This window comes from Globicephala melas, chromosome 19 (genome assembly GCF_963455315.2).
Source record: "Globicephala melas chromosome 19, mGloMel1.2, whole genome shotgun sequence".
Classification (NCBI taxonomy): Eukaryota; Metazoa; Chordata; class Mammalia; order Artiodactyla; family Delphinidae; genus Globicephala; species Globicephala melas.
In genome coordinates this window covers 61,828,674-61,840,947 of record NC_083332.1, presented here as the reverse complement: position 1 = coordinate 61,840,947, position 12,274 = coordinate 61,828,674, and the positions used below count along the sequence as shown (strand labels likewise).

Sequence of the window (12,274 nt, the reverse complement as noted above, 5' to 3'; positions counted from 1 at the left end):
GACGGGGAAGAAGCTCCGGGAGGACGCTGTGGAGTTCGGAGCTGGGAACCGAGCTGTGCAGCGACAGACCCTCCCCTCTAGGCGCCAGGCTCACCCGCTGAAGCCTGACCGCTGTGTCGCACGGACAGCTCCCGCGACCTCACACGCACACACAGACGCGCGCACACCGTGTGCGTGTGCACACCAGGGCGCAGGCCTGCACACACGCACATACCCGAGGCTGACACACATGCACACACGCATATCCCTCCTCAGCCCCCAGATCACCTTCCCGGGCTCAGCGTCTGGGACTCCACTGTGTGCCACAGCTGTGTGGGAAGGGTCAACGTCCCCTCCCTGAACCCCCATTTAAGAACCAAAATCACCTCTAACAACCAGGACCCAAGAGGGAACAGGCAGCTGTGAGCAGTTGTGAGTCCCCGTTCTGGGGGTGACCAAAGGCACACTGGCCACCAATCTGACCACGTGCTGGGAGCTGGAGTACTGGGTCCACGACCGTGGACAGCAACGGGGATGCTCCAACGCCGGATGTCCAGCCACACCCACCCTCCCACAGCAAACACACCACACACTGACAGCGGGGGCACTATCACCACAGCGGGGGCCCCTGAGTCCTGGGACGGCCGAGCGCCAGCTTCAAGGCCCAGCTCTGAGCGCTATTCCGAGTCCCAGGGCCAGGCCCACCACGGGGCCTTTGTACCTTCACCCACGTGTCTATACTCGAGAGACCCCCAGGGGGGAGCGTGCCTGGGCCGCACTGCACGGGGGCTCCTGACGCTTTTCCATCTGGTCCGGCAGGCACTGCTGAGCCTCTGCCACGGACCCAACCTTGTGCAGGTGCTGTGAGGGAAGGAAGGCGGTTCCCACCTGGCAGGCCCTAGGGCTGCATCTAACAGGGAAGGGGCGTCCTTGCTGGGCCATGAAACCCAATTAGTAAAGAAACCATGTATACACCGATGTGTATAAAATTGATGACTAATAAGAACCTGCAGTATAAAAACAAACAAACAAAACTACCAGACGCAAAAGGATACAGGCGCACACGTACACACTACGCGGACAGCCAAGCACCATCGCCACATAAAGCCCAGAAAAAGAGCACAAAAACACACCCACAAAAAGAAAGAGGGGCTTCCCTGGTGGCGCGGCGGTTACGAATCCGCCTGCCAATGCAGGGGATACGGGTCCGAGCCCTGGTCCGGGAAGATCCCACAAGCCGCGGAGCAACTAAGCCTGTGCGCCACAACTACTGAGCCTGCGCTCTAGAGCCCGCGAGCCACAACTACTGAGCCCACGTGCCACAACTATGAAGCCCGTGTGCTAGAGCCCATGCTCCGCAACAAGAGAGACCACCGCAATGAGAAGTCCGCGCACTGCAACGAAGAGTAGCCCCCCCTCGTCACACCTAGAGAAAGCCCTGCGTGCAGCAACAAAGACCCAATGCAGCCAAAAAAAATTAATTAAAGAAAGAAAGAAAATATCAACATAAGAGAAATTGTAACAATCTTACCTGGGCTCCGCTTGTTCACTGTCTGATAGAGGCAGGCGGGCAGATGGCCACAAGCCGACGTCGCCAAGTGTCAAGGGGAGACCCTGGGGTTTCTGCAGGAAGCGTGGACTTTGGTCCCTGCAAGTCCTGCTCTGGTGGAGAGCCCGGTTCCAGGAGGCCGGCGGGGGGGAGCTGGTTTCCAACAGCGAGGCGCGGGGCTTAGCTGCAAGGCAAGGCGGTCGTATTGAGGACAGAGGGACGCAGAGCAGGTGGGGACAGCCCCCCGCCTCCCTGGGGCTGCACAGGTGAGAACAGGGCAGACACTCGGATTTTCCTCTGTGAGTGGTACCCTGGTCTGTCCCAGACACAACCCTGTGAGTCACAGCCCAACAGTGAGTCTGTATGACCACAGGAGGGCAGTTCTGAGCAGTTGACAAGGACCTCAAACTTCCCTTAGGGTCACTGGTTATGGCAGCCATCTCGGAAAGGAGCACCCCACCGCAGAGGTGCTCTAAGGCCCCCTGGGATCCCTGGGGCGTTTCCAGGATGAGATCAGCAGGTTCTCCACGGGAGTGCATGAGCGCCCCTCGAGAACACGAGTGTCCCTCTGGGGGTTAAGGAGGTCATCCTGGCCAGTGGCCACACCGTGGGTGGCTGGGCGAGGAAGGACAGCGTGGGTGCAGGGCTGGCCCAGGTATCTGCAAGTGTCACCTACGTCTGGGACGGGGAGAAGGAAGGGAAGGTACACAGGGTAAGCTTGGGAGGCCACGGAACAGGTGAACAGCAGGAGGCAGCCACGTGCACGGCGACACGTTGCCAGGCCCGGCCTGCGGGAGAGACGCGCGCCTTCCCCCGCCTGCACACCACCTGTCTATCCTTCCGCGCGCCCTAACCGAGCAGCAGACGCCCCTTGTGAGGCTGCAAGTGCCTGCCCGGGTCCCAATCCCACAGCTTCGTAACTTCTCAGAGCCTGTTTTCTCTCCCGCGAAACTGAAGGCACGTAAGACCCTGTGTGACGCAGGCCTCCCTCCTCACGTCTCTCCGCGGTTCCTCTCAGACTCCCCACCACCTCCACCTTGTCTCCAGGCCCACAACTGGCAAAGAGCACCAGGCTGCACGTGGCACCTGGGCCTCTGAAGGCAGGCCTCCTGCACAGACATGGAAGCGCCTGGCGGCTCTCCGGAGCCTGGCAGTGTGTCCCCACCCCCCCACACAGAGACTGACCCCTGAACTCATGAAACGTCCACATCAAAAGGGACCAGAAAAGAAAAAAAAAAAAAGAATCGGTCTGTTTATTTGGGGCTTCCCTGGTGGCGCAGTGGTTGAGAGTCCGCCTGCCGATGCAGGGGACACGGGTTCGTGCCCCGGTCCGGGAAGATCCCACATGCCGCGGAGCAGCTGGGCCCGTGAGCCATGGCCGCTGAGCCTGCGCGTCCGGAGCCTGTGCTCCGCAACGGGAGACGCCACAGCAGTGAGAGGCCCGCGTACCGCAAAAAAAAAAAAAAAAGGTACCTGACACCCAGGCAAGGCTGGCTCTTGGAGGCACCGAGGACTCCAAAGGGTACTGAAGGAGGTGAGGCTGCCCGGGTCATAGCCCAGGCTGCAGCAGCGGGCACATGCGCCGCCCTCTGTGATTACACTTCCCACACCGCCTGTCTGAACCCCTGGTAATTCCGGAACGCCAAGCGGTGTCCTTTCTCCCACAAATGAGCTTTCTGGAGGCCTGGGGCCAACTCCGAAAGCACGGTCTCCTCCACCAGGCCGGCCGACCCCCTGGACGCCACTCTGGCCAGTCAGCCGGTTCAGGGCTGGTGCTCATCAAACCTACCGCTGCGGGTTTGCGCAGGAGGCGGGGCCGGTGTAACAGGCTAGAGCAGGGCTCTCCAAGGCTGGGCTCGGCGCAGGCTCCCACCCCAGGGTGGACTGAGCCCAACTCGGCTTCCGCCCAGCCCTGACCTCCGCCCTTCAGTCCACGTCGAGTGGGCGCGCCAGGCCCCGGGGGCGGCGTGACTCGCAGTGCGCGCCAGGGAAGTCCCGTGGGGTGGACACGCAGCCACGCGCTCCCTCCCCTACGGCCCGCGCACCTGTCCTGGGCGTGGCCCGATGCCCCGCCCCGAGGCCCCGCCTCGCCCCGGCCGCGGGGCGCGCTGGTTGGCCGAGGCGGCGCGCTGTGTTAATGACCTGACCCTCCCGGCACCTGTGGGCCGCGCTGCCCGCGGGCGCCGGCGTAGGCACAGTGCGACCCGCGGGAGGGCACCATGCCGCGCTCCTTCCTGGTGAAGACGCACTCCGGCCACAGGGTCCCTAACTACGGGCAGCTGGAGAGGCAGAGAGGTAGGGGCTGCGGGCTCCCCTGCCCTGCCCAGGGCTCGACTCCCGCGGGGCAGGAGGAGCGAGAACCCCGGGAACGGGAACACCTGTCCCAGGCGGGAGGAGGGGCCCGAGACCACGAGGCTGGAGGTAGACAGGTGGCCCGCGGGCGTCTTATCCGCTTCAGGGACCCCAGCCTCGCGTCGGGCAGATTGGGTGGGGATTTTCTCTCCACTTAGAGACGTTTCCAGGCCCCCAGTCACTCTGGGGCTCTCCCGCTATGGCCCGGCATGCCCATCCCAGCAAAGGGGACCCCAGGGCCATCTTCCTCCTGCAGGACGTTTGAGAGAGCCCCACGGATATTGCAGAGAGAGACGAAGTGAGCCCAGGCTGTTCTCCAAGAGCGCCCCAGAACATCCTGGGTTGGGTGGTGAGCAGAGAGGCCAGACAGAGTGACCCAGGGGCCCTGTGGTGCCAGGGCCCAGCTCGCACAGCGTTCTGCTGTGCCCCCTCCAATGCCTCCTCACCCCTCCTGGGGTTTCCTTCCCTCCCGCCTCCCTCACCCCAGAGGAGGTTGCCCAGGGCAGGCTGGGCTAAGGGGCTGCAGTTCTTACCCAGGTGGGGAGACAGGTGCCCAGGAACCAGGACTGTGCACTCATTCCCACTCCCTGTCAGGGTCAGGGACACGCAGAGGTCCCGCGGCAAAGGCCTCTCTCGAGGGGTCAGAGGCGCCCCCAGCTCCACAGCTTCTTGGGGGGGGGACCCTCTGGGGGATGGCTCAGTGACTTAGAGGGGGACAGGGGAGCGACGCTACGGAGACCAGGGCACACAGTTGGTGCCCGTCCAGAGCCCTTTAGCCCTCTCAGGACTGGGAGCGGGGAGGGAGTCCAGGCTGGTGGGTCCCCGGGACTGGGCTGCCACCAGGGGGCACCTTCTAGGAACGGGATCATCAACTCCACATTTTGAAATCCAGTTCATGAGTCACCACCAGCAATTTTATAAAATAAAGAAGAACAGAAGCCATCAGAGCGCAGTGCTCGCGGTGAAGGAAACTTGTTTCAGATATACGTGTATGACAGAACATGTAATTCACACGGGTCGTGGCTTTGAACGTTTAAAAACTATTGTTTGGACTCCAGTCACACAGCGAACCCCTTTGAGCGTGCAAATCCTGGCAGCCGAGCAAGGTCCGGTGACTGTCAGGGAACAGCCTCAGGGCCCTCAGTGCTCCCCCCTCCTTGTAGCACCAGCTTCCTGAGGGCCAAATGGCCACGGCGATCCTCCTTCTGCCAGGCAGTTACCCCAAGATAGGCCAGAGATGCTGGATTTGGGGTCCCCCACTCGTCACTTTTAAATAAGTGCCTTTTTAGGCCTCCCCAGGGAACCCCTGAAGCCAGAAAGGAACTTAAGTCTCTTCTCCCAGGAATCTGAGCTGCAGAATGAATTAAAAAAATCTAGCTAACCCAGGGGCTATGGGGAAGCATTTCAAGCTATTAGCAGTAGCACCCGGCATATGGCTGCCTCTCCCCTGCCCTCCCACTGGAGTCGGCACTGGCCCCCTAGACAGGGTTAGGCTCTGAGGTGATGCCTGGGCTCAGGGTAGTGGCTCAGCCTCAAAGCCTTAAGGTGACTTTTTTCCCATACAAGGGCCCCTACTGGAGCTTCTGTGTGGAGTGGGGGGTCCTAGACTCTCCGGGCACCCCAGTGCTGTCTCCAGAAATTCCTTGGACTTCATCTCTTAGCTGGTCCAGCCTCCATTTCTGGGAGGACAGAAACCTGGCAAGCTGATTTTATAATTGGGAAGACTGGAGTGGAAAACGGTGAGGTCAGGAGAAAGTGGAGTGTGGGGGCTTCCCCATTCCCCTGCATCCTCATCAACACTTGTAATTGGCCTGTGTTTAATTCTAGCCATGCTAGTGGGTATGATGTGGTACCTCACTGTGGCTTTAATCTGCATCTCCCTCGTGGCTCATGACGTGGTGCAACTTTTCCTGTGCTTAAGGGCTGTGTGTACATCTTCTTTGGAGAAACGTCTGTTCAGAGTCTTGGCCATTTGAAAAGTGGACCGTTTGTCTTTTTATTGTTGAGTCGCAAGGGTTCTTTATATATTCTGACACCAATTCCTTATCAGATCCCTAATTTGCAAACATTTCCCCCATTCTGTGGGTTGTCCTTCTCAACCCAAAGCCTTGGTGTGGACATAGAAATGGGGCCAGAGACTTATCTCAACACATATGAAATAAGAGATGGGTTGAGGGCTGGAGATCGGGTCTCTGGGGAAATGCAGAACTTCACTCTTGCTAACATGTTTACTTTGGGGGCTTCTGCCGTCTGGGTCAGGCGTGAGGCGTGGTGGCCCACACGTATGGGAGCAACAGCCTGACGGCGGGCCGGGCCAGGAGGCAGTGGACACCACCACAAACAGTCCCTCCTGAGCTGGGAGCGTCTGCAGGAGGCTGTGCACACGCACGCCACGGCGGGCGAGGGGCGGTCGGGAGGTGGCCGGAGGCTGATGAGCTGTGAGTTAAAGCTGCGTGGGGTCCCAGGGTGCAGCTCCGAGCTGGCCCTGCGGCGGGTGAGGCTCAGAGAGGGCGGCTGGGGACCCTTCCTTGGCCCCTGAGGGCTCGTCTGGGACCCTGTGAGATGCTTCTCTTCCCTTGTTTGTAAGGAGGAACTGAGGTTCCTGCTTGGACGCTGTGCTCTCAGGCTGCAGCCGCCACTTCCGCAGCCCACGCCTGGCTCGTCAGACCTTCTCTTCCTTCCCGCGGGGCTATGGATGGCCTAGTGGTGGGATTCGGCCAGGAACGCGGGTTGGCGAACTCGCAGCGCTGGGACTCAGGCTTCACCGTGCATTGTCTCCCCTTCCCGCTTCTAGAAACCAATGGCGCCTGTTCTGCCTGCGGGGGGCTGGTGGTACCCCTCGTCCTCCCAGACAAGGCGGCCCCGTCCACGCCTGGCGACCCTCCCCGGCCCTGGGACTTCACCTCCGTCGTCGCCCACGCCTCCCTGCCCCTCCCCACCTTCCTGTGTAACGAGGAAGCTCGGGGGGCGTCGGGGCCAGACCCCCTGGAAGTCAGCCTGGCGGACCCTCGGGCCGGCCGGGCCCTCGGCGCACCTCTCAGAGACAGCCTGAAGCACCTCGGCCTGCCCCCGCTGCTGGCTCTGCCCACGCGCTGGCCCCCGGTCCTGGGCGCAGATGGGGCCCAGGCTCCGGGCCACCTGCCGGGGGCCGAGCGGGCCCCCTGCACCCCAGTGGGTTTCCGCACGCCGGCCGCACTGGCCAGGCACCAGCAGCTGCAGTGCCACCTGCAGGCTCAACGCTGCTTCACCTGCAAGTTCTGCGACAAGGAGTACAGCAGCCTGGGCGCCCTCAAGATGCATATCCGCACACACACGCTGCCCTGCCTCTGCACCGTGTGCGGCAAGGCCTTCTCCAGGCCCTGGCTGCTGCAGGGCCACATCCGGACCCACACAGGTAGGCGCCAGGGCCCGTGAGGGATCTGGCTGGGGGGCGGGGGGGTCCGGGCCTCAAAGGAGGGGAGGGGTTGGGTTCATAAACGAGAGGATGGATGGGCACACAGGGCGTCTTTTTCCTGGTGTCCCGAGGCTGTGGCACAAAGAGCCACACCCCGGGGGGCTCAAAACATCAGAAATGCTCACAGTCTAGAGCCGGAAGTCTGGAATCAAGGTGCCGCGGGGCCGGGCTCCCTCCAGATCTGGAGAGGGGGACCCTTCCCACCTCTGCCAGCTCCTGGGGCCCCAGGTGTTCCTTGTGGCCATGTCATTCCAGTCTCTGCCTCTGTCCTCACACGGCCTCTCCCGTGTCTGTGTCCAGATTTCCCTCTCGTTATGAGGACACCAGTCACATTGGGTTCAGGGCCCGCGTGCTCCGGTACAACTTAAACTGAACTTGATCACATCTGCAAGGACTCTCTCCAAATCAGGTCACACTCACAGGCACCCAGGTTTAGGACACGGATGTATCTTTCTGGGGGGACACGATTCAACTCGTAACACCTGGCAAAGCGTGGGATGCACAGGGCTTCCGCGGGGCTGACTTCTCAAACAGTCCGTGGCCTTCCTCACTTCTGGAGCAGCGGGGGAGGAGGGTAGCCAGAAAGGCCTGGCTTGGGGGTGAGGACCCCAGGGCTCACACAGCCTGTCTGACGGGCTGCGGTTTACCCAGGAGCAATCCCGTCCCTGGGTGAGAGGGTGGTCACAGAGCACAGGCGATGCAGGAGAGAGGAGCAGCTGCGGACAGGAGACAGGGACAGGAGGGGGGATACTGGGCAGGGAGCTCGCGGTCTTTCATTCTGTAGATTACAAACTACGGCCCAGAAAGAGTGCAAGGGCCGGCTCTGTCCAAGGGCAGCCAGGGGCTGAGCTGGACCCCACCCCAGGCCTTCCTCTTAAGTCTAGGACTTTGTCAAGCACGCGGTGAAAGGGAGACAGGAACAGGCCGGGCACTTCCAACAAACACTCTCTGGAACTGGACCCTCCCTCACCCTCAGTCACGGCTCTGTGACTCACACGATAGAAGGGTTTTGCAGGAGCCTTTTTCCAGGCTGGAAATCCACCTGGTTTTCCCCGACCGCTCGCCGAGGATGTCCCCTGAGCGCCCCATCACAGCGCACAGTCAGGCGGCCAGGACGCGATGCTCTGGGCCCCGCGGGACTACAGGCTGCTGCCTCCCAGGGCCCCTAGGGCTGCAGGACTTCCCACACAGGCAGAGCTGAACAGATGACTCTCACTGACGCTTTCTTTTACACTTGGGGGGTCAGCCTGGAGGGCAAAGCCCCAACAGAAGGACTTTGTCCAAATCCCTGGTCGCCCTGATTGGAGGTGGCCTGGAGGACACGGGAATCCTCACTGGTCCTGAGCTCCTGCCCTTGTATAGCCGCCTTCAAGGTTCCCACCATGGCTTTCGGGGGGCGGGTACAGCTGCCAGGAGGCCTGCAGTGCCGCTCCGTCCAGGGCTGGTGACAGAGAGCCCCAGGGGAGCTCCAGCAGAAGCCAAGAGCCATTTAGCCAAGATCTGTGTTTTAGCTGCTGCGGTCTCGCCCAGGTTATCAAGCACACGACCCCCTCAGCGGAGGGCAGGTGCTAAGGCCCCCGTCACTGACCCCGAGGGAGCGGGCGACACAGAGGAAGGCATCGGCCTCACTGTGAGGGCTCAGGAGCCTTGGGATGGGGGACGGCCTATGCGCTTGCAAGCCAGCGGCCACCCTCCGCAGGGCTGTCCTGGCCGCTGCAGCCGGTCGCTCACCTGTTGCCCTCCCCTCCCCCAGGTGAGAAGCCCTACACCTGCCCTCACTGCAGCAGGGCCTTCGCTGACCGCTCCAACCTGCGGGCCCACCTGCAGACGCACTCGGACACCAAGAAATACCAGTGCAAGCGCTGCGCCAAGACCTTCTCCCGCGTGGCGCTCCTGGCGCGGCACGAGGAGTCCGGCTGCTGCGCCCCCTGAGAGGCGGAGGGGCCGCGGAGCTGGGCGTCCTGGGAGGGCGCTGCCCTTCCCTGCCCACGTGAGGGACTTCTCTCCGGGGACGACTCTCGTCCGGTTGACAGCCTCGTCCACGCCGTTTCCAGCGAGCTCTGGTTCCGGTTCTGTTCCTCCCAGTGACAGCCGGTCGGGAGCCAGTCGTCAGCACGGAAGATCCCCACGTGAGGCTGACAGCGGGGCTGCCCTGGATGCCCTCCACTCCGGACCGGCAGTTTGACTTGGGCCGAGCACATCCGTGTGGGCCACCTGCGTGGGCAGAGCTACCTGGAGGCTCCCCTCCACCTGCCTTTGATGGCATCTGGGCCAAGCTGTCTCATGTCACACGTGCACAGGCGCACACACGCGACATGCACACACCCTCCCCTCCTCACTAGGCCGTCCTGAGGATGGGGCAGCGAGGGAGGCCCCGCGGCGGGTGGATCTGGGGCGATAAAGAGCCCGCACTCCTGCTGCAACATCCTCTGAGGCTATGAGGCTCACCCAGTCCCCTGGGTCCGCAGAGGAGGCCGAGCTCGGACAACCTCTGCTGAGGCAGCCGGGCTCCTGGATAACGGGACCCTGTGGCCAGACCGGGGCGGGGGGAGCTGAGGGGGAAGGGCCTCGAGCTGTGCGGTCCTTACCGGGTGGGAGCAGCAGGTGAGCAGGGCGCCTTCCCTTGGAAGGAAGGGAGCGGACGTGGGGACAGTACAGCGAGGACCAGCGGCGGGGTGAGGGTGCGAGAGGGGGACCGAGGCCGCGTGTCTGTGGCAGGCGTTCATGCCCCCCCCGAGGTCTAATTTAGAGGGGAGTCCCCCCTGCACCTGCAGCATCTCTACTGAACACCACGGACGCGTCGTCACTGCAGCCACCTCCCCGAGGCACTAGGCCCCTCACCTAGCGCCCCGGCCTCCTTCCTGCACGCCCTCTCCTGAGGCTGCAGCACCCCCAGCCCAGCAAGCAGCCGACCTCTGACCCCACCCAAGACACATACCTCCCCAAACCGACTCAGACGCTGAGAGCCCACTTCCTTCTCACAGGTGACCTCCCCTCACCCCCAGGCCCCGGGCGCTCACACGCTGGGCTGGCCCTGCCTCTCAGCAGTGTCTGAGTCGTCTGCACCAGACCCCGGAGGGTGGCGTCTAGGAAGGAGGAAGGAGGCCTGAGTCTAACGGAGAAGGGCCGGATCCTCGGTGCAGGAGGGGACACCTGCTCCTCCCTGCAGCAGGGCTGGCCCCAGCCAAGGGACAGGGCTCGGCACCTTGGTCCTGCCCCCGGGATGGTGCCGCACGGCAAGCAGCACAGGCCCCGTCTCGGCCCTGAGCCACCAGACCTGCTGACCTCCTCCCCGTGTGACAGGATGCTGGGAGCGCTCACCAGGCCCACACAGCTGCCAGCTCTGCAGCCCCAACCCTGGGTCCCCACCCGCAGATCCCTCCTAATGCCGAAGTCGGGGGCTGAAGGTCCCTGGGTGGCTGGTTTGATAACGGCAATCAGAGGGGGCCTGGGGACATCCCAGAGGAAAACTGACCTTGACACTGGGCTTCCCTGGATCGAGGGCGACCCTGATGAAACTGAGCACCCAGGAGAGCCGCTGCTCTAGCCTAGAGCAGACTGATCTACCTGCCCACAGAACAGAGAACCTCTCCAAGGAAGCCACGCTTGCACTCCCAGTCCCACTGCCACCCCCCACAGGGATCAGCCTCCCCCGAGGGACACACGGCGGGACCGGGAGGCTTAGCTAACGTGTCAGTTCGCTGGGGCGGCCGTAACAAACCCACAGAGCGGGGGCCTCAGACCACAGAGACAGACTCCTCCACAGCCCCGGAGGCCAGAAGTCCGAGACCGAGGGGCCGGCCGGGCTGGTCCCTGCCGGGGCCGAGGGAGAATCTGCCCCAGGCCTCTCCCAGCTGCCGCATCTGCTGGCGCCTCTGATGTTCTGTGGCTCGCGGAAGCGTCACGCCCTTCTCTGCTTCCATCTTCACGTGTGCGTGTCTGTGTCCGTGTCCAAATTTCCCCTTTTTATAAGGGCACCAGTCGTACTGGGTGAGGACCCACCCTGATGATCCCGACAACATCCGCAAAGACCCTGTTTCCAGATGAGGCCGCATTCGGAGGTACTCGGAGGTTAGGACTTCAGTATGTGAATGGGGGGCACCGTTCACCCTGTAACAGCTGATGAGAGCACACAGTTTGCCTAGAGAAACCTGGCGGGTCCCAGTACTTGGACTTATGGAGAGGAGAGTGGAATGCCGTTCCCCCCAGGCCACAAAGGCTCAAGGGGGCAGTGAGCCCACGACCGACTTACTAGAAACGCATCCTCCAAACGCACTGTGACCCACCCGGACGGCCCCTCTCGAGTGTGCAGGTGCCTGACCCCTCCTCTCCGCTACCCTGGTCAGGGGCCCACAGCGGGTGGGAACAGGCCTCTGCCCTCCAGGGACATCCCTCCACTGTCTCCCGAATGCCTGGGCCTCTGCTGAGCAGGGTGGGCAGCCCGGGGCTGGGGAGCCTCTCATCCCTGGCGAAGGCTAAGCTCCAACCGCACTCGTGTTTGTGCCCATCGCACTGGAGGGCTTTTTATTTTAATGGCATCCAGATGCCTGAAGGAAGCTATATTGTAAATTGTGTTCTATTTCTGAGCACCAATATCTAAATGAAGCGAGGCACCTGTTGGGGATGGAGGAAGGGAATTTCACAGGCCTAAATAAAGTCCATGTTTGCCCTTCTGTGCCGGCCCATGGAAAATGCTCTTATATTTATATCTGGGCTGGCGGAGGGCAGGGGTGGCAGAGGGTGGGTTGGCAGGCGGGATGAAGAGAGGCCCGGGCACCTGCCAGGGAGTCGACGTGGAGCGAGTGGGGGAGATGTTCCCCTCCGAGGAGGGCGGCTGCAGTCAGCATGCCTCGTCCCCGCCGTGGGGCCGTGTCCCCACCGGCCACTCAGGCCTCACAGCTTCCCACCCTCCGTTCCTCATTCCTCACGACTTTGCCTGG

At 62.4% G+C, this 12,274-nt stretch overlaps 1 protein-coding gene across 2 annotated transcripts; it reads left to right on the top strand.

Annotated features, from left to right (window-relative positions):
• Positions 1–3,747: 3,747 nt before the first annotated feature.
• Positions 3,748–11,951, top strand: SNAI3 (snail family transcriptional repressor 3). 2 transcript variants are annotated; one of them, XM_030849491.3, is made up of 3 exons: positions 3,748–3,823; positions 6,675–7,274; positions 9,088–11,951. In XM_030849491.3, exons 1-3 carry the CDS (start codon positions 3,748–3,750, stop codon positions 9,264–9,266), a joined length of 855 nt encoding a protein of 284 aa, XP_030705351.2. In that variant the 3' UTR covers positions 9,267–11,951. The 2 variants fall into 2 exon arrangements, with proteins under 2 accessions (XP_030705351.2, XP_030705350.2); XM_030849490.3 differs by lacking the exon at positions 3,748–3,823 and having other exon boundaries at positions 6,538–7,274.
• The last annotated feature ends 323 nt before the right edge of the window (positions 11,952–12,274 follow it).